General features: G+C 39.1%; 1 protein-coding gene across 3 annotated transcripts in view; it reads right to left on the reverse strand.

Moving 5' to 3' along the window:
* schip1.L (schwannomin interacting protein 1 L homeolog) overlaps positions 1 to 21,674 on the reverse strand; it is a 190,684-nt gene that overhangs the window by 47,678 nt on the left and 121,332 nt on the right. The window contains exon 1 of one of the 3 annotated variants that reach the window (XM_018263751.2): positions 14,754 to 15,083. The exons of 1 other annotated variant lie outside the window; for it this stretch is intronic. In XM_018263751.2, coding sequence (XP_018119240.1) covers positions 14,754 to 14,777 — 24 coding nt within the window. In that variant the 5' untranslated portion in view covers positions 14,778 to 15,083. Of the gene's footprint in view, positions 1 to 1,412; positions 1,568 to 14,753; positions 15,084 to 21,674 lie in introns of those variants that run through there. One more of the 3 variants, XM_018263752.2, reaches the window with a different exon arrangement.

A 21,674-nucleotide genomic window follows, 5' to 3' on the forward strand; every position in this document is an offset into this window, starting at 1 on the left:
AATAGAGGTATGTGTATTACAATAGAGGGGTGTATATGGCAGTAGGTGTGTATATGACAGCGGAGGTGTGTGTATGACAGCGGAGGTGTGTGTATGACAGCGGAGGTGTGTGTATGACGACAGCGGAGGTGTGTGTATGACGACAGCGGAGGTGTGTGTATGACAGTGGAAGTGTGTGTATGACAGTGGAGGTGTGTGTATGACAGTGGAGGTGTGTGTATGACAGTGGAGGTGTGTGTATGACAGTGGAGGTGTGTGTATGACAGTGGAGGTGTGTGTATGACAGTAGAACTGTGTGTATTTGACAGTAGAGGTGTTTATATGACAGAAGAAGTGTGTATATGATAGTAGAGGTGTGTATTATATAGTGAATAAAGTACCCCCTCTTGTAAAATATAAGGATATTATAAGTTACCGAGGAGTTTCATGACCATATAAAAACACGAGGCCGAAGGCCGAGTGTTTTTATACAGGTCATGGAACTCTGAGGTAACTTATAATATCCTCATATTTTACAACTGGGGGTACTTTATTAATTATAATACACAAATTTTAGTGAGTCATGTGACAGAAATGACATCACTACTCACCATTTATAACTGATGACATCACTACTCACCGTTTATAAGGATATAATTTACAAGATATTCATGGCTTTTGTGTATTATATATATCTATATATCTATATATCTATATATCTATATCTATCTCTATCTCTATCTCTATATCTATATAGGTATGCCTATGAACTCCTGCATAGTGTAATACTGTGCCAGATACAAGGCGCTTCTCCTCATAAGCCAGACTAGTGCAGCAGGCAAAACTATTAATAGTGCAGACAGTAATCCTATGTAGGTTTATACACTGAGCTGCTCACTGTTGATTGCTGCAGAGCACACAGTGTATGTACCAAGATAGGGCACTGACCGGTTCAAAACCACCTGTTCTGGACTCTGACTTCTGCCCCGTTACCCTCCCTTACCCTGTAGCTTGTGCAACTAAAACTCTCCTCATTGTTGCGCGTGTTCCCAACCTGTCGTGTCAGTGCGGAAGGCACGCGGTGTGCTTTTATCCGACAGCTGCAAATCCCTTCTCCTGAACTGCTGGAACCCCCTCCTGTACTGACTGAGCACTGACTTCTCCTGCCTGTCCACGTTACGTAGCCCTCCCAAACCCCCGCCTCATATGTTACTGGATACGCTAGTTTCAACGCAAGCAGAGAGACAACGCAAGCAGAGAGAGAGATGCTCAGCTGAACAACTACCTCCCGAGTCCCTGGTTGAATCACATCCCATTCTTCCGTAATGCTCAGGGTCACAAGAGCCGGTGTGCAGTCATCAAGTAACATTCAGCGACCCCCTTACAGACAGGAGACTTTCTCACTAGATTGTATCCCCTCCTTCCATACATACCTGCTGCTATAGGGAACCTGCGCACTCACATCCCTCAGCCTCTGTGTGACGCAAACCAGCCGCCCCACCTCGCTATACAAGCAGCGGGAGATCCTCTATACCGGCGCCGCCCGGTACACACAGTTCAATCCTCCGGAAACTCCCTGCTCCTACCGCGTCACTGCGTAAATGGCTTGGAATAGGAATTCCGGAGGCTACGTAACTGGTGGGCTTGGATTCCACTGCTAGAGCTGGATAGCGCTCTTTGCTTAAGCTCAGCCGTAAGAGTCGCCACCTAGCGGGCGCGGGGAGTGCTGCAAGGCGCGTCTGCTGGTTCCATGTGAGGGGATGACATTGCTAAGAAAAGCTCATGATTCTGCTCTAACACGTTACTCCGGCCTGGCGGACCTGTCTTCAAAAGATGCACCAGCCCAGGGTACCATTTTATTCCAGGCATGGGACACATATACTGTCTGTACCAGGAGAAAAGGAATGAGTGGTGTGCATTGGGCTGCCACCTTTTCTGGAATAAAATAACATTCCTTTAGTTTTGCCTTTCTTTCCTATTAACATTGGCATTAAACATCATTTTTATCAGCCAGGCTGGGAAAACTACCAGGCAGGTGGCGACTCAGTTGTGACAAGTGTTTAAAGGGGTTGTTCACCTTTGAGATAACTTTTAGTATAATGTAGAGAGTGATATTCTGAGACAATTTGCAATTGGTTTTCCTTTTTTTATTGTGGTTTTTGAGTTATTTAGCTTTTTATTCAGCAGCTTTACAATTTGCATTTTAAGCAATCTGGTCCGAATTCCCCTAGCAACTATGCATTGATTTGAATAAGAGACTGGAAAATGAATAAGAGAGGCCTGAATAGAAAGATGAGTAATGAACATTAGCAATAACAATACATGTGTAGCCTTACAAAGCATTCGAAGGGAGTCAGCGGCGCCCATTTGAAAGATGCCAAGAGTCCAAAGAAATAATTATAAAACTAATAACAGCGGCGGAACTACTGGGGGAGCAGGGGGTGCAAGCGGGCCTGGGCCCGCACCCCCTCAGGGCAGCCCATGCACCACTGAAATGCAGGCATACGGAGGGGGCGGGGGCCTGGCTACGCGTCACGCACCAGGGCCCGCCCCCCTCTTGTTACGATACTGACTATTAAAAATAAGTAATGAAAAACAATTGAAAAGTTGCTTGGAATTGGCCATTCTATAGGTGAACCATCCCTTAAAGAATAATCACATCCTATTTTGCGGTTAAGCCATATGCACTTTTAACTAGTGAGAAACCATGCCCGATGTTAGTAAGTGAGCCCCTCAGTGTTTTGTATGGGAGGCAGAAGAATGATACATTTTGCTCAAATTAAGTCAAATTAGGTTGTGAGAGCAGCCAAACTATGAAAGGAATGCCAGACAAATGTGCACTTTGTTCATTCCTACAGCCCTGATTTATGTTTCTCGCTCAGCAGAAGAGAAAGCAAGGGGCAGGTAGAGATCTTAGTTTTGTAACTACTGTCTCTCACTCTCTTATAAGGGGCAAAGTACAATTTCATATTCCAAATGCCATAATATTTAAAGGGGTTGTTCACCTTTGAGTTAACTTTTAGTATGATGTAGAGAGTGATATTCTGAGACAATTTGCAACTGGTTTAAATTTTTGAGCAAAAGTTTGCGGGTCGCGACCTCTTAGTGCCCCTCTTCTGTCGGACGCTCTCTTTATTATATACTTACCTATATAAATAGGAGTGTGCCTCGAGTTAGTGTCGGGTTTGCAGGTTCTTGGGGGTTGGGTGCAGGGCTGTGTTTATATTAAGGCATCCGAGGGCCTCTACCTAGGGCGGCAGGTTTTGGGGACAACCCTATAAATTATTTATAAATAATGTTTTTTAAATTAAAACAAAAAAAGATTTGCCCAGCCTCTTCCATGGATTTCCATTGGAAATCAGGTGAAAGAGCTGGGGGGGGCCGGAAGTGATGTCACGCGGTGCATGATGTCACTTCCGCGACGTCCGTGCATGTGAAGTCACATGCACAACGCGCTGATGTCACGCGCACGACGTAGGGGGCGTATTTAGGTCCATTGCCTAGGGCAGCATCGGACCTACATACAGTTCTGGTTGGGTGCAGGTCGAATTTTTTTTAACCTGCAAATCACTAATACTGCAGTAACCCTGGAGACAGGGTCTGGCATTTTAGGTACACAGAGGCCCAAACAGCCCCCACCAGCCACTAAATAGTGACTTTCGATGGAACCTTGTAGCAGCCCCTCTGACATTGGCCAGAACCCACAATTGCCAGTCCGGGCCTACCTGGAGATACCATTGAGTTCAGGGTGGCGGTAGCTACAGATGGACGCATTAATAATCATGCAGAAGCGCAGGAGAGTCTTTGGAGCCAAGTACCTTAGTGGAGCTGTAAAAAAATTATAAGAGTATTCAGACAAGAGTTGTCACATATTCTATTTAATGTCCATATCAGTGATAGATTGTGAGTCCTTTACAGAACTAATTAAAGGAACAGAAAAAAGAAAGCTAAGTAAAGGAAACAACTCAACAGCACTTAAAATATGGTATTTTTTGAAAACTGTAGATCTGTAGTAACAAAAACCTTTCCAGCACTCATTAGAAATGAAATATAACAGTATTTTAGAAAAGGAGAATTTGGCATGATTATATTCCTTAAATTGATCTTTAATTACAGTACTGAAGCCTTAATAGCTTAATGAAATAAAAGAACTATGCTCAGTTCCCCCTCACCCCCATACAGACACAAAATACAATGTTTTGTTTCGGAGGCTGAAGCATTAAAATGTATTATTTCTAAAGCTTCAGAGATCCAAGCTGGTATCTTAACCTTGACACTGAAGCACAAGGTGAATGTAAAAGAGCTACTATAACTCTCTTATGATGTGTATGGCTTCAGACAGATGTCAAAATGAGCGAGGTATAGGTGCTGATTCTTTCTAATTATGCAGCACAAGGTATAACCTTTTATATATACATCATATTTTTAGGGATTTCAAAAAGCAATACACATACACGGCTAACAACATGATATGTTATTAACTTGCCATTTTTATTGCCTAGAAGGTCATGGTACTTCTGCAACCCCCGACTATGATTGTTTCCCATTTATCATGAAATATAAAATGACTTCATACTGTAGTCTCAGTGTATGCTCCCTCAGCAATTACATCAACCCTTGCAGAATTTTGTCAGTTTGATGCTGAATACATAGGAAGTCCAGATTGAAAAGGAAATATTTATTCTCTGAATACTGTTCATGTTTAAATGGACAATGACATTTGGGTCCTGTAATGTGATAAATGCACAAAGAGAGGGGGTTGATCAATGCACATTCCCTGGTCCCCTGTTTCACAAGTCATTTAGTATCTAATGTATTTACAAAAACATGGGTTTTTATTTATAAAGTTATGATCATAAGTAAACCCCATAAGGTGGTCCATAAATATTTACACCTTGAAATTAAATTAAATGGTTGTTGTTATTCTTTAAACTTAGACCATTAGCACACACGGTGCAATTCAAGCATTTTGCCAGCCTCAGTTCGTGCCAAATCTCACTTGCCACCACTTGGCAGCACAGAGTAGCCTGAAAACACTCTAGAGCATGTTTTTAATTAGCACTCATTCAATTTCATTAATACATTTCGATTGCTCAAATTTCGAGTTTATTGGAGTTTTAAAAAACTCACATGAATTTGAAATTCTACCCTTGATAAATGTGCCCCTAAGATTCATGTACTGTTTTCAGTAGAGCAATGACAGGTAGAGGTGAAGAAGAATGGCAATAGTTTGAGGTTGAGAGGCAGACGAGCAGTAAGGGGTGGCTAGCAAATGAGCAGGAGGCAGTTTATTTGGGTGGGCAATCACGCAGTAGTGCCTTGGGTGCCAATAACACTTGCTCTGGCTCTGTCAATGGGAGCTGGCAATTTGGGCATTTTGCCATGTGTGGAAAAAACCGAGTGGGTAAAAACAAAGAGCTCTGTGTGCCGTTCCTAATTCTTTTCTACTAATTATTGGGTAGTGCCATCTTCCTTAAGGTCTGTGCATCAGGCAGAATCTAATCCGAAGGGCCCGGGTGTGCACGTGATTACTTTCTACAGTGCCATTGTATTAAGACATCTGTATAAAGTTACATTGTAATTGGGAATGCAACTTCTGACCCACAGTTTTTATACATTATATACCGGTACATTATCCTCTCTCATCAGAGAAGTACCACACTCATATTTAAGTCACAATAATTTTTTGTGTACATTAAGGGGGTTATTTATCAAAGGTTGAATTTTAGAATGAACTCACAACTCAAATGGTTTCTACGGTAATTGAAAAATAACTGGAATGACAATATAATGTAGTGTTGGCCTCCACTGGTAAAATTGGTGTGTTTGTTTCAGAAACACAACTATAGTTTTTATATAGTTGTTCTGTAGCCATGGGGGCAGCCATTCAAACACAGGCTACACAGTAGATAACATATACATTCTGAAGAATCCCATTGTATACTGCACAGTTTTTGTGCTATCTTCTGTGTATCCTGTGCCTTTTCTCCTTTTTCAGCTTTAAATGGCTGAATTTTGAACAAAAAAATAAACTAGAAAACTCAAATTTTTGTGGAGAACAGAACTCGAATCTTAAATCTGTCCCTTAATATAGTAAAAGTTTTATCAAAACTCTGAAATAGACACGATGGTGCTGGCTTTGTTTTATATTTCAACCAATAAGAAATACTACCTCTGAACCTGAGAATATTTGCAGGGCTAAAATAGGAGACTAAAAGCCCAGCTCTTCCGTCAGTAGGCAGATATCTATGTATATTTTTATTTATATACTGCAGCGCTACGTGAGTACGCAGAACTGTACAGCAGAACAATAAATGAATAGAACAAACAGGTGGCCATTACAATTGTACAAATAAGTACAATAATAAATACAAATAAATACAAAGTACAGTTATAATGAAGAGCTTAGTGTCAAAGAGACAATGGGACGGAGGTCCCTGCCCCGTAGAGCAGTGATCCCCAACCAGTAGCTCGTGAGCAACGTGTTGCTCTCCAACCCCTTGGATGTTGCTCTCTGTTTCCTCAAAGCAGGTGCTTATTTTTGAATTCCAGGCTTGGAAGAAAGTTTTAATTGCATAAAAATTAAGTATAGTGTTAAGTAGAGCCTCTTGTAGGCTGCCAGTCCACATAGGGGTTACCGAACGGCCAATCACAGCCCTTATTTGGCACCCCAAGGGACTTTTTTATGCTTGTTTTGCTCTCTCTTCTTACATTTGAATGTGGCTCGCTGGTAAAAAAGGTTAGGGACCCCTGCCGTAGAGCTTACAATAGAGACAATCTGTATGTGTTGTACATATAACAGGCAGAATAATCAGTAAGAACTAAGTTTAAATATTATTTTTTTCTTTATATCAATGATAAGAAGCAAATTTTATGTATACTGTATGCTTTGTTTTGTTTGATTGCCCCATGTATGCCTGCCTTCAGTACTAGGGATGCACCGAATTCACTATTTTGGGATTCAGCTGAATCCCAAATCCTTTGTGAAAAATGTGGCTGAATACTGAACCAAATCCAAACCCTAATTTACTTATGCAAACTAGGGCAAGGAAGGGTAAAAGAGAAAAAAAATATTTACTTCCTTGTTTGTGTGATGAAAAGTCATGTGATTTTAAGGATTTGTATTTGGTTCCGTCATGCACATGGATTCAGCTGAATCCTGCTGAAAATACCTGAATCCTGAACTGAATCACTGATTTGATGCATCCCTATTTAGTAGCAGTCTCTGAAGACTTATGGCAATTTATGGCAGCAACCTATGGGAAGTATGATGGTTGATGCAGATCTTTATAGGTCATCTGGACTGATCAAATCACATGGGAATAATTTGGGGTGTAGGCCCACTGCCAGTTCCTCCGAAATGCACAAATGGAAGTTGTTAAAGGGATCCTGTCATCGGAAAATATGTTTTTTTCTAAACGCATCAGTTAATAGTGCTACTCCAGCAGAATTCTGCACTGACATTTTGTCAATTTCCCAGCTGCCCCTGGTCATGTGACTTTTGCCTGCACTTTAGGAGAGAAATGCTTTCTGGCAGGCTGCTGTTTTTCCTTCTCAATGTAACTGAATGTGTCTCATTGAGACATGGGTTTTTACCATTGAGTGCTGTTCTTAGATCTACCAGGCAGCTGTTATCTTGTGTCAGGGAGCTGCTATCTGGTTCTCATTGTTCTGTTGTTTGGCTGCTGGGGGGGAAAAGGGAGGCAGTGATATCACTCCAACTTGCAGTATAGCAGTAAAGAGTGATTGAAGTTTATCAGAGCACAAGTCATATGACTTGGGGCAGCTGGGAAATTGACAATGTCTAGCCCCATGTCAGATTTCAAAATTGAATATAAAATAAATCATTTCTTTTGAGAAATGGATTTCAGTGCCGAATTATGCTGGAGCAGCACTATTAACTGATTCATTTTGAATTTTTTTTTCCCCATGACAGTATCCCTTTAAGTTACAGTTTTCTTTATTCTGTATGACTAGCTTCAATGTGATATGATAAGAACTCAGAGTTAGGATAAGGGGAGAGCACAAATGGAGCAATAGGTGGACAAGTAATCAAACATGACCAAATTGGATACTGATATCACACCATGCATAGTCATATTAAGTGGAAGATTAAATTCAGTGTAGATGGATGTGTGGTTTTCAAATAAATGTGCACTGCAAATAAAATATATATTATTTAAAATTATTTAATTTAATTATTTTTTTAAAATGATTTATATTTATTTAAATTAAATAAATCTAGTGGGAGTAAATTTATAAACACACCTTGTTTAAATTGTCTAAATTGTTTATTAATAGTATAAAACTTAATTTCAATTTGTATTGTATTTGTATATAAAAATATAGCATGTTTACAATTACACAGTACATAAGCACAATTGTGCCATCTCTGCCTCCAATACAGGTGTGCAACTGATTTCAATATGTTTGTTTAGGAACGTCATGTGTATCACGTGTATTTAAGGCTCAGTCTCTATAAAATAATTGCACGTGCTCTCTAAATTTAAACACAATTGTGAAATATATTTATTATGTAAAAGTGGAAATAAATATAAGAGGCAAATGTAAGCTGCAAAGAAGAGCATAGGAACACATGCACATTTACGTTAAAATGTAATGAGTTGGTGGGCTCATCATTTATAAGCAATTAATTAACTTACTGCACATCTATACATCAACTGCAGTTAACACCGAGGCTCTCGCCTTCTGTGTATTTTTAGCAGTTTCTGGGGGCAGTCTGAAGCTGTAGCTACACAATCTGCTTCTCCTAAAATAACATGGACAGCTGGACTCTTAACACAGAAACCATAAATATCATTATGTGCTTCTGAACATGGAGTCAACACAAGCTTGAGAAAGATACCATGAAACCCATGTGAATAAATTAGCTAGTTGTTTTCCCATTTAAAAAAATTTATACATTTTAGATATCCTTAGAATTTGAAGAAACAACGGAAATTAGTGTTTTCCCTAGTATGGTGCTAATTTATTTTATATAATTTAACCATGTTGCACATCAAAATGTCTCTAAGGCCAGGTATAGACATAATACTGATTAACTAACCTATTCTGAGGAGGTTGGTGGGTGTGAACTGATTTTTTTTCACACATGCAGGAATTCAAAGCTTTAAAGGGGTTGTTCACTTAAAGGGGTTGTTTCTTAATTCTATTTAAAGCTTCTTAATTCTATTTAAAGCAGCTTTAAAAATTACTTTAAAAGTTTATCCATTATTTAAAAATTATAATATTTTGCTATCTGTCCTATTGCAAAACCTTGATAAGCTTGGCATATGGACCAGTAATTCTTACAGTCTGATTGATTTTCATCCAAACTGTATGATCTTCAGAGTGCTGTCAGCTGCATTATGATCGACTGGAACAATAAAGTTCAAGTGCAATTGCTAAATAATGGCCTGATCTAGTGAGTGTATTGGGTCATCCATCAGTTAACCTAGAGCTGCACAGGACTGCACTTCTGTCAAGTAAATCAGATTGATGAGTTAGTGACCAATCCATCCAGAGCCAGATTTGCATAGCAGGCATCCCTAGGCCCACTGACGTTTATCACCTCCATCCACTCCCTTTTATTTGTGCACATTTTCATCATCGGGACAGGAGCAATGGTGATTGGCGCACGGCAAATTTTAAAAACTGTTGTATCTCCTGCACATCTCCAGTCTGAACCAATGTGGGTGTAGTTGGGAACCACGCCGCCCCCTAAAATCCTGCCTCCCTAGGCCCACTCCTTGGTGGCCTTTCTACAAATCCGGGCCTGAATTCATCAGGTTGGTGTGAATAAATAATCCCCTTGGACAATGGCAATCAGTAAATTGCCCTACTGCTGTGTCATTTAGTGGCCAGCTTTACTAGTTTACTAGTAAGTAGCCCTGGCCTAAAAGTTTTGTCTCGAATGGGTTCAAATAAAATATTATTTTTAATCATTTATAAAGCACCAACATATTCCAAAGAATTGTACAATTTGAGAAGTAAAGAGGGCCCTGCACAAAAGAGTTTACAATCTAAATGGAGAAGGGTGTGCAAATGAAATCATTGTAGTGACAAAGTTGCACGTATGGCTGCAAATTTAGAACTACAAAGTTGCAACTATGCACAGTTACTGATGCAGAGCTTTTTATCCAAGCATCTATCATTGTAGTGTCTGCATGCACTTCAGTGCAATAATATGAAATATAGCACTACAGACATAAACCTTGCTCCAGAAATAGAAATCAAATGCAACCATTCAGATCCTGGCACTGAAACAGTCGATAAAGGCAGGTTTCCTGTGCTTCTTTCGCCAGCTACCACTTCGCCACACTCCGCGCCACTTCGCCAGGTGCAAATTCGTTACCACTACGTTAATTCACTAAAATGCAAAGTTGCGTCTCAGCAGCAGAATGCTGTCAAATTTTCACTAGCGTTACTTCAGCAGTGCAAGCATTTCATAGTGAATTCTTCCTCGCATTCATTTCTGCCTAGCAAAACTTCGCTAGCACTCTTGCGCTTTGGTTAATTTATAGGGGAGGTACCTAAAAATCGTATGGATGTCTTTAATAGTAATGTTGGTGCAAATGTTTGAAGTGGCCACTTTTTAAAACAAATGTCCAATGAGCCATAATAAAGACAGAAAAGAACATCGAATGCCCTAGACATGAGCCCTCCCTTATATAAAGGTGGGATGCCCCTTAAATTATAAGTCATAAGTCTTTAATAGATTGGACTTTTGAAGGCAATCCCATTTGTCAGTGTTTTTTACAGCGTTAATTTTTCAGCATACATGATATGATGTCACTGACATAAGATTGAGGAAGATGTAGCTTTGTCTTATCAGTTTGTCTGGTCTGAGGTGGCGAAGTAAACTCTGACGAAAGAGGTAACATTTAGTAAAATACAAACTTTACTGAATTTGCGGAGTAACGACCATTCATCAGAGTGAAAAGTCGCTGGGAATAGAGTGCGAACTAATGCTAATGTTGGTCTAATGCTGGCGAACTGTCCTCTACGCATGTTAGTGAATTGGCGATGTCCCTGCATATGGGATTTTTGGCAATTGACGCTAGGGACCACTTCGCCCTTAAGTGAATCTGCCCCACAGTGTTTTGGGACATAGACCTTTGTCAAATTTGCTCATTTTCCAGCGTTACATTCCCAAGTTGTTTTTGATATTATACCATGGAGCAACATGGAAGGAAAGGCTCAAGTACAAGGTACTGTTTTATTATTATAGAGAAAAAATAATTTGGATTATTTAGATAAAATTGAGTCTATGGAAGGTGGTCTTTCTGTAATTCTGAAATTTCTGTATAATGGGTTTCCGGATAATGTATCCCCTACCTGTATTAATTGACTGTCCAGTGTCCAGTGACTGTCAAATATTTCTTTACTGAGACTTTCCAATACTTTAGTATTATCATAACAAGGTTTATTTTCCAGAATTTTTTAACTTACAGACCTAATTGTGAAAGAATCTAATAAAAAAGAATTAGAACTGTGCAAACCAGAAACATAGTGCTTTTGATAAATATTCTACAATCTTCACTTATTATTTATATACTAGTTCCTGTAGTTTAAGTCAGCACTAGGATGCACAAAATGTATTTTCTTTCTGTCTCCGTACAAGATGCTGCATGCGCAATTAATTTAGCTGCATGAATGAAGTGGTTGCTGCACATTTCTGTAGTTTAGTGCTTAGTAAGGAGTGCACTAATGCAGGGATAGCCAATATACCTGACATATTATGATTAAAACTCAATAATAGGTTCTAGTGAGAAATGGATTCCTAACTATATCAGTACCAATCTCAGTCTTATATGTTTATAAAAATGTTTTTATAATTTTAACCCACTAATAGGTTTGTTTTACGAATGCACACGTAATGCATACTCCAAGGCTCATTACCAACACCAGTGAAGTATGGAAAGTGCAAAATTTTAACAGTTTGTCATGTATTTTTACCAATAATGCAGTGTTTCCCCCAAACTTTCCAGCATGAGGGTGGGTACCCACAAAATAGTCTCTGTAGCAATTTAAGTACAAATTACCGAATGGAGGCATACTTTATCATCTACTTCAGTAAATAGCATGTATGTTGTTCCATCACATATTTTTCAGTAGACCTATGTTCATACCATCAATAACAGTATAAATGTGGGATTCACCTGCATGTGTAGGTGTGAATTATTATTATTAATACCAGGGCTCTATTGTATCCTTGTGCCTTCTGCTTCTCACTTGGGTGCAAAGAGGGTAAGGACATGGCAAACTAGGTACTGGCGTTTTTTGCAAGTTGTGAGGACCAGTATGATGCTCAGGGGCACATATAAACATGGGAAAGTATACAGTGTTTTACCTGCTTTAAATTTAACCCATGTGTTATTCTGTCACCATTTTCTCTGTGCTGCCCCAAAGAATATTATAGCCCTTTCATATTTTTCACAGCTACCAAGGCAGCTTTATGAAGCTCAAGATGTGATCTTCCCGCTCAATCTCTCCTTGAACCAATTCAAGATCTTAAAAACTACAATAAAGTTCCTCGAAGCACTCTGCATAGTCCCAGCTGAGTGATCTCTACTGCATTTGTGGTTTTTTAGGGACTAGAAGCCACTGCTTATGATTAGCCTGAGTGAGCTGAACAGATAACTATGACAGCTGGATAAAGCTGAACAAAATTACGCAAGTTGGGTTGTGTCAGGAGTTTGCCTGCCAACATACCACCTGTCAAACCTCAGTTGCCTAGATGCGGTGCTACTTTTGCTATGTATAGCATGTGTCTCATGAAAGCAGGCTACAGTACATTGTATAAGGCCACACCATGCAGCTTGATAGCTTGTGTACCCCAACCTCAAATAGCAGATTATATTGTAATGACAAGAGGAAGACCTTCCCTCAGCAACACCATACTCTAAATTTGGCAACTACTATGCATGTATTATTATACAACATATATTATATAGGTGTCAAAGGAATGAATAAAGATGTGACGTGCTCAAATACTGTGGGTCTAACTGGGTCTATTTGTACTTGGGTAGAGAAACATTAAGGGCTTTTTACTTCTGCTACCACAGTTATGTATACACAAATTTCCCCTCAGTCAGCTGCACGTAAGACCTCATTTAGGTACTTGCATCAAAATGTGTTCTTTTCACTTCCAGATATGCGCTTGACGCCACTCAGTCCTTCATCCCTCCCATTCTGAATGAAGCACTCTTGCACCAATTGCACCGTTTGGACCAGGAGGTAGTTCCTGGGTTCCCTCAGTGCCATGCATTAATGTGCCATGCAGCACACTTGCACATATATGGCGCATACGTCACTCTTATGCCAAACACCTGAAATTATGCCAACTGGACTGAATTGCATCCAGTTTACAAAGTTTGAGCGCAATTTCTTTAATTTTGACGCGTTGGGTGCAATCACATCTGGTGCAACATCCCCTTGCAATCACAACAAAGCTTGAAGTCTGGGAAAAACTAGGGCATTATGGCAAAAAAATATGTGATTGTGCTTGAAATAGCACTTTGCTCACTGCAAATGTTGCTGTAAATGATCCCTATATCTTATCTAAAAGTACTTTTACTCTGTTACATTTTTTAAAATCTTTTATGCATTATGTTTGTGAGTATATCAATATATTAGGAATATATAACAGATTTAATTAACCTATTCTATAATGTATGTGCACACAATAATGTTTCTATATTGTCCATCTAATATGCAGTATGATATATGTGATTAATTGCACTATATACAGTCTAATATGTGTATACTTGCACTAGAAGATATCTGGCTGTACATGGTGTCACAGTATACTGCATGACAGCTTTTTTATAATTACATACTTTGTGATATTGTTGTATGCTGACATTTTTTAAACCTATACCATGTAATACTGTTGTGCTGTTACACTGAAAATACCATTGAAATGTATTGCTTTGTATTTCCACTATATAGCTTCGCTTACACTATGTATATGTATTATATATTGGAGTTTATAAACTGCACATGCATATATAGTAGGAAAATACTGTATAATATATTTATGTATGCACACTGATATATTTCTGAACATATAATACATAATATCTGTGTTTGTTAAGTCCATGTGTGAATAAGATATGATATATATGTCTATATAAAATGAATGTATGTAAAAACTCATATCTTAATCATAAACTGACACTGCACAGACTGCATGATTAAAATAATATTCTTCTTCGTCCTAGTTGCTAATAATATAATTGAATGTGCTTCACAAATGAGTTCTGTGCTTCCTGCACACATGCATGCTTGTGTATATGATTAATGTAGTCAGGAGACATACTTGTGCTGCAAATGATAGATTGGAGTTCATGCTGACCTTTCCTGAGTTATGACTGATCTCCTTACTTACCAGGATGGTGGATGAATATTATATCTGTACGGCAGCATGCAGTTATATACTTGTCCAGCTCTTTCCCTCCCCGTATAGCAATGTTATATTAAAACACATTAATGAGAACCTAAGGTCACAAATGCTTTTTAAATATCTGGTGATCTGCTTAAAACCTTCAGCAGCAATAGCCTTTTTAATAGTTAGCCATCTGCAGATAAGCACTGTTCAAATTTAACCTGTGCATTTAATTTTAAGGAAGCCTTTAATCAAGCTACAGTTTTAAAGAACTGATAACCCGACAGCTACAGTTTGTGCTAAAACCTGATCACCATTACAGACATTAGAAACGAACTGCAGGATAACAGCATGCACAAAGTCACAGAGATCCATTCTTACTTACAATCATCTTCTGCGCTTTCCACATTCAAGTCATTTTACAGGAAAATTCCAATCATGGGCAGATAGCAGCATATGAAAATCTCAGTGTGCTGCAGCAACCAACAGTCTGTGGGATTGTTCATTGCTCTGCTCACCCTTCAGAGACTATTCCTCCTGGACTTCAATGCACACTTCAGAAATAGGCTTTCATTTACTTGGCATCAAACATTAAAGCTTAACTCTTTGTGGCATCAGCCATTAAAGCTTAACACATAGCAGCAACTGCCAGTGTCTACTGCAGCTCCAAGTGGCAGTGAGAGATTTTAAACCAAACATGCCTTTCCAAGGAAAATGTTGTCTATGCTCAGGATCCCCTGAACTTGTCTTACCCCTCCAGTTTTATGACTATTGCTAAACAAGGATGAGAGAACAAGTGCTGATCTTTTCTGAAAGGCTTCCCCATCTCATTCCTCAACCTTGCAGGAGAAAAATGTGCTTCTGGTTTGAATTATTCATGAGTTCAGTCCTGCCAGACCCAGGACATGTGTTAAATCATTAATAGATTGTGATTTCCTTTAAAAAAAAAACCCAAAAACACACATTAAAGAAAACAAGCCACAAAATCACTTTAAGGGGTTTTTTTTCTGTGCTTGTTAAAGACAAACTGTGGGAAATGTTTGCTTTTGTGTTATAATACATACAGTAACTAAATAATGAAATGTATTTTGCATCAAAATATTTTGTAGCATCCAACCTCTTGAAAAGCAAAAATATACATTGAAGGAAAACCTTTGTGCTCTGTGTATCTTGTTATGCAGCACTTATATGGGATTTCGATTTAGACATTGTGCCTGGGTAGTATTGTAATATTATGACAGACTGCATTAGGAATTCTTCATATTTTTACAGATATTTTATGCTATCTGGTTTAGGTATTATGCTCTGGTTTTGACAAAATGATAATTCCCTCTCTCAGTTCCGTGTTTATAAATTAAATGAATAATTTGACTGCTGTGCAATGAGCTGCAGCGCAATTGGTATTGTAAAATACTTTTCTATTGTAGAATGTGTCCTTTGATAGATTATACCATGGGCAGAGATTTTTGATGTCCAATGCATAATTGAATCAAAATCAAACCATTGCCATAGCAACACCATGAAATTCCAGTAACCCCCCCCCCCTTTTACTTAGTACTCAGGACTGAATCGGCAGTTATTTCATTGGTGAAGTGGTAAATAAAAGGCTGAATCCTGTGTCTCAATAACTAACTGTAAAACTGTTTCCAAGAAATTCCCAATCAAACAAAAAACAATGATAATTTATGATTATTAGGAAGGGTAAAACCTACACTGTGCTTAGAATTTCATGCATAGTTTGTCTATTTAATTTTTCAATTATTTCAATTTCAATTATTTCAATAGATTTTAAAATGCTTTCTTTAAACATTGTTCAAGTATCTTATGCTACTCAGCACTTCTTGGGGGCAATCTATGTAGCACAGGGGTCCCCAACCTTTTTTACCTGTGAGCCACATGCAAATGTAAAAATAGTTGGGGAGCAACACAAGCATGGAAAAGTCCCATGGGGTGCCAGATAAGGGCTATGATTGGCTTTTTGGTAGCCCCTATGTGGACTGGCAGCCTACAGGAGACTCTACTTGGCACTTTACTTAGTTTTTATGCAATTAAAACTTGCCTGCAAACCAGAAATTCTAAAATAAGCTCCTGCTTTGAGGCCACTGAGAGCAACATCCAAGGGGTTGGAGAGCAACATGTTGCTCACGAGCTACTGGTTGGGGATCACTGATGTAGCACAACTAAAGACTCGTTTGTGAAACATACCAATAGATGAGACATGGTGAGGGTGAGATGTGTCAGTTTAGACAAAAGCGCATTGGTATTTTACTTTTTTCCCCAAAGTGAAGTGGATTGTGAGACCTGTCAGCTATGAATACTGTTAACCATTTAAGAAACTTGCACACTGTAAAAAGAGATTGAGCACTGGCATGCTGTATGGGTTTTTTATATTGTTCAGCAGTGTGTGAGCATGTATACCAACAGCAATGTTTTCATATGTTAACTAAGCTTGCTTTTTTTTCTTGTGCCTGCCATGCTGTCAGGGAAAGCAATATACAGTTCTTTTTCTGCAGTTCTTGATAGGATGCCAAAACACAGCACTTTCTTTACCTTTTTAAAATAGGTAGGATTAAGAGTTAGCTTCCATCCTACTTTTTTACACATGATTGACTCTTCTGGTCTTTCAAGGGAAAAGCTGCTTTGTAAAGTACATTGTAATATCACCCATTCTCTACTTCTGTAGCTTTCTCAGATACGTGCTACAATATTTTAATGCTAAAAGCTCTTGATGGCATTTTGCTACCCTGGTTAAGCAGCGCTGAGCAGTGCCTACAGTTGAAAGCAAAAGTTTCAACATCTTTGCAAATTTTAATGCACAGTTACATGTTATTTCTCAAACATAGGAACAAATAAAATAGTAGTGGCATTTGCATAAATGTGTACGTCACCTACTTTGGCGCAGTAAGTCATCTCCTTTAGCACAGTTTACAGCTTGTAAACACCGACAGTGGCATCCCAGGGACCTTGCCACCCTGAGGCGGCCTTTGTGATGCCCCCTCATACCCGGTGCTTACAATTCCATGCACCAGAGCGGGTAAAGGAGGGGCTGCATCCCAAAATGACCCAAAATGCACTGCGCTTCCTTATTGAAATCACGTGTGCAGGGAATTGTGGGGTTTGGAGGAAGTACAGATGGCTGTTGATACAAAGTAACAGTAGTCAGCCAGCTCAGCAAAGTAGTCAGAGGGATCAGCAGGAGAGCAGGGGGCTAGGCTTAGGGAACTGTCAGAAACCATTAAAAATCATGAAAAGTCTTCATATTTTTTAAATGATGTATATTGCAAAGTTGCTTGAAATTATGTTTACTTTTCAAAAAGCTTAAGTTATGTTTTTGTGGAGTTCCCCTTTAAGCTTTCTTTTCTTCAAGTAGCTGAAGGTATGTTTAGAATCATGGTCTTGTTGAAAACAGATTCACCTTTTAGCTTCTTGACTGACTTTCAAATTGGAAACCAGAATTTGCTGATATTTTAGTGGAATCCATTCTTCACTCTACATGTACAATGTTTTTCTGTGCCTCTGGCTGCCACATACCCCCAAAGCATAATGAATTACACAACGTTTGTTTCCAAAAGGCCTCTGACTTGTATAGATGATTTTTAGCATCAGATGTTGATGTTTGTGCTGAGGTTGCAGGTAATGCTTCCTACTGATGACTCTTCCATGCAGATTATGTTTGTGCGAGCAACACTGCAGCATGGAAAGGTGAAACCCCATTCCTTTTTCAGCCAAACCTTCCTGCAGGTCCTTTGAATTCATATGAGGGTTGCCTTTCTGGTCAGCATATGAGCAGTTCTCGCTAAAAGTTTGCTCTTACAGATATTGCCTTGACTTCCACTGTTCCCTTTATTGATGGCATTAAGGATAGTGGAAATTGTAAGCTGGAAGTGTGTTGCAATCTTTTTTATAGCCTTCCCCTGCTCTGTAGGCATCAGTAAGCTTCATTTTCAGATCCCCAGTTGCTCAGAGGACCTGTGGTTGTTGAATGATTGCCCAAAATTCAGTATGTCAGAGATGTTATTGAGTTCTGCAGTTGTTATCCGATTAAAACTCCTAAGGGCATGGACACACATGAGTTTTTACGCCGCATTAACAGCGTGGTTTTTAAAACCACAGCGCAGACTGCGCCATAAAAACGCATGTGTGTCCATGCTGTAATGGCTATTAAGGCCTAATGAAGTAATTAGGGTCAGGGACCTTGTAAAAACAGTGTTTATCTCTGCACAAGTGGAAGGGTGTCCAAACCTTTGCACATGTCTCTATGACTATTTTATTTGTTCCAATATTTTACAGTTGTGAAATAAAATGTATCAGGGAATTATCATTTTCAAAACACTCTTGTCCTGATTCCTGCAATAGTTGTTTAGTACTTTTCACTTACAAAATATGTCATTTGTCCAGTAGTGCCAAAATATTTGCATTCAACTGTACAGTTATGGGGTCTATTACCCAGAATGCTTGGGACCTGCAGATTTCTGGATAAGGGTTTTTTTATTTTATAATTTGGATCACCTTACTGTATACATGTGAAAAGAAAATCATTTTTAAAAAGCTAAATTATCTGCTCAAAATAGACTCTGCTGTAACAGATTACAGGAACGAAACCTGTTACTTTCTGGATATTGGGTTTCCAGATAAGGAAACTGGGGCAACATCTATCCCTGCTAATTATGGAGAAAACACCCTATTGAAAAATGAGTATATCTCATTTTAGTTCTTCTTGAACTTGGTGTACTCTGTTATTTTTAGAAAAGGTATATTGATCAAATGGCAGCCAAAAAAATGTAAATAACATCCACTAAATCTGTGTTGACTTCATGACAAGGATATTAACACAATTTTATTTAAGGATCCTGCAAGATTTCTGAGCTTTTGATGTTGTACTATAAATTGATTGGCCACTTGTCAAATGAATCCAGCTGCTCAGCACAAATTAGTACTCACTGTGTTTTGTAATAGGTAGAATGTGCATAACAGTTTATGTTTGTATTTTATGATACGCATCGGGTACAGTTTATAGCAAACATTTAAGGGATCATTAAAGAATGTAAACGTGCAGTGTGCAAACTGGATGCAATATGTTTTTATGCCCAATGAACCATTCTCCCCTTCCACAATTCCAAAGTAATTGCTGTCACAATGTAGGGTTTGTGTGGCAAAATTTCCTTCTGATGATTTAAAATGCATTTAGGTGCACTTCTGTTTTGATGCAAATTAGACGCAATTCTGCTCTTGAGATGGCACCAGTGATGTAACTAGTGTGCACTGGGCCCTGCCCCAAAATAATCTTCAGAGGGGCCCAGCACACAGCAATCCTTACCCAGCCCCCTCCCGCCCATTCTCCACCTCCAACCTGCCCAATTCCCGCCTTCCTCCCCGCTCACAGGTAGAAGAACAGCTGGGAAGGGAGGAGTATTTCTACTTCTATAGAGGACGCATACCACGTAGTCTGGGCCTCCCAATTACCCGTCTTCTCCCGTAACCACGAGATTTGCTTCCTCTATAGCAGTGATCCCCAACCAGTTACTCACAAGCAATATGGTGCTCACAACCCCTTGGATGTTGCCCCCAGTTGCCTAGAAGCGTGTGCTTATTTTTAAATTCCTGGCTTGGATGCAAGTCTTGGTTGCATAACAACCAGGTGTACTACCATGCAGAGCATTTTGTAGGCTGCCAATTCAAAGAGAGGCTACCATATAGCCAATCACAGCCCTTATTTGGCAGCCCTAGGACTTTTTTTTCATGCTAATGTTGCTGCTCCCCAACTCTTTTTACATATGAATGTGGCTCACAGGGAAAAAAGATTGAGGACCCCTGCTCTATAGTTACACAACTGGATGGCATAATTTCTGGTGCTTGGTGCCAAAATAACATTATTTTTAAGTGCAACTGTTCTGCATGTATTGACACATACAAATATCATACAATATTTTACTTTTAGACTAGACCAACAGCCTGCTGCAGCTAGCTTGCAGTAACCTTGTATCCACCATAGATATGGACCCAGAGACATCAACCAGACCATGTCATGATGTCATAAGGGAGATAATGATGCAGTCCTGGCCTTTTTAAGACATTATGTAATGTTATCATTTAGTGTGAAGAGAGAATCAGGCCTGAAGAAAAAAAACAAAAAGAAAAACAAGACTGGATCATTATCTTCCTCATGGCAAGTGGTTGGCTGACGTCTCTGATGGACCATGTGGTATTCTGAAACACACTATTGTCAGGACACTTTTTCTTATTTTATTTTTTTCTTCAGTGAGTAAGTTAAAAAAACACACACCTGGCACATTAAAAAAACACTGGTTCAACAGAGTAACTTCTTTTGTGAATCTTGCCAGAGGGAGAAGTCAACATTTTTTTTAGAATGCTGTTTTGTTTTTAATGTTTAGGCCCAATTAGGAACACAATATTTAGGGAAATAAAACAAAAACATCTAGCATTGATGACACACTGAATAGAGTGAGTGATGGAAAATAAATGCAAAAGTTAGACGCACTGAGCTTAATCTTAATTATGAATTGTATAGACTCTGTTCCTAATCTGCAAATAGGGATTGTATTCTAAAATTCTGAAATCTAAATTCTGCATTAATGCATTTTGAAGGGGTTTCCTGACTTTTGTCTATATAGAATAAATATACAAGCAAAGACAATGGCAGTGTTAGAGAAACAATGAGAAACCTTTAGTCATGGGGAAAAGGAAATGATAGGGAAATGCTTGAATCAAAAGGAAACCTGATTGCTTTGAGGAGGTTGAGTTGCTGTCCATAGGAGGCGTTTCTTTGTGAGTCATGCTTGGATATCAGGCATAAAATGCCATTCCCAGGATATGAGGCAAAGACATAGCAGCATTTTTATAAATGCGTCAGTATCCCGTATATATTTAAAAACAGTTATGCCTGGTAGCATGGTGAAAAAAAATCACCAAGATGCTTTCCTGCACTGAACATCAATAATGCACAGGATTGTGTTGGTCTATCACCTCACTATCACCTGCCTGGCATCCTATGTTTATCAAGCAGCTGTGGCTGTTTTAATTACTGTCAAAATGTAAATTTCAGATATACTGTATATTCTCTTCCTGAACTAGTGGAGCTATAATTAAAGGTATACTGTACCATAATACTCATAATTATAGTTTTCAAAATTCTAATTCCATTTTTATTTTTTATAGTGTCAGCATTGGACTGGGGCCGCCAGGGGCTGCCAAACCAGGGAACCCCGACCCCCCACCCAAAGACCTACAGTCCAGCCGAAAATGCTGGGTTCTGGGCTGGGGCCCACTGAGTTTTTCCCAGTCCGAC

The sequence above is a fragment of the Xenopus laevis genome, chromosome 5L (assembly GCF_017654675.1).
Source record: "Xenopus laevis strain J_2021 chromosome 5L, Xenopus_laevis_v10.1, whole genome shotgun sequence".
Taxonomy (NCBI): domain Eukaryota; kingdom Metazoa; phylum Chordata; class Amphibia; order Anura; family Pipidae; genus Xenopus; species Xenopus laevis.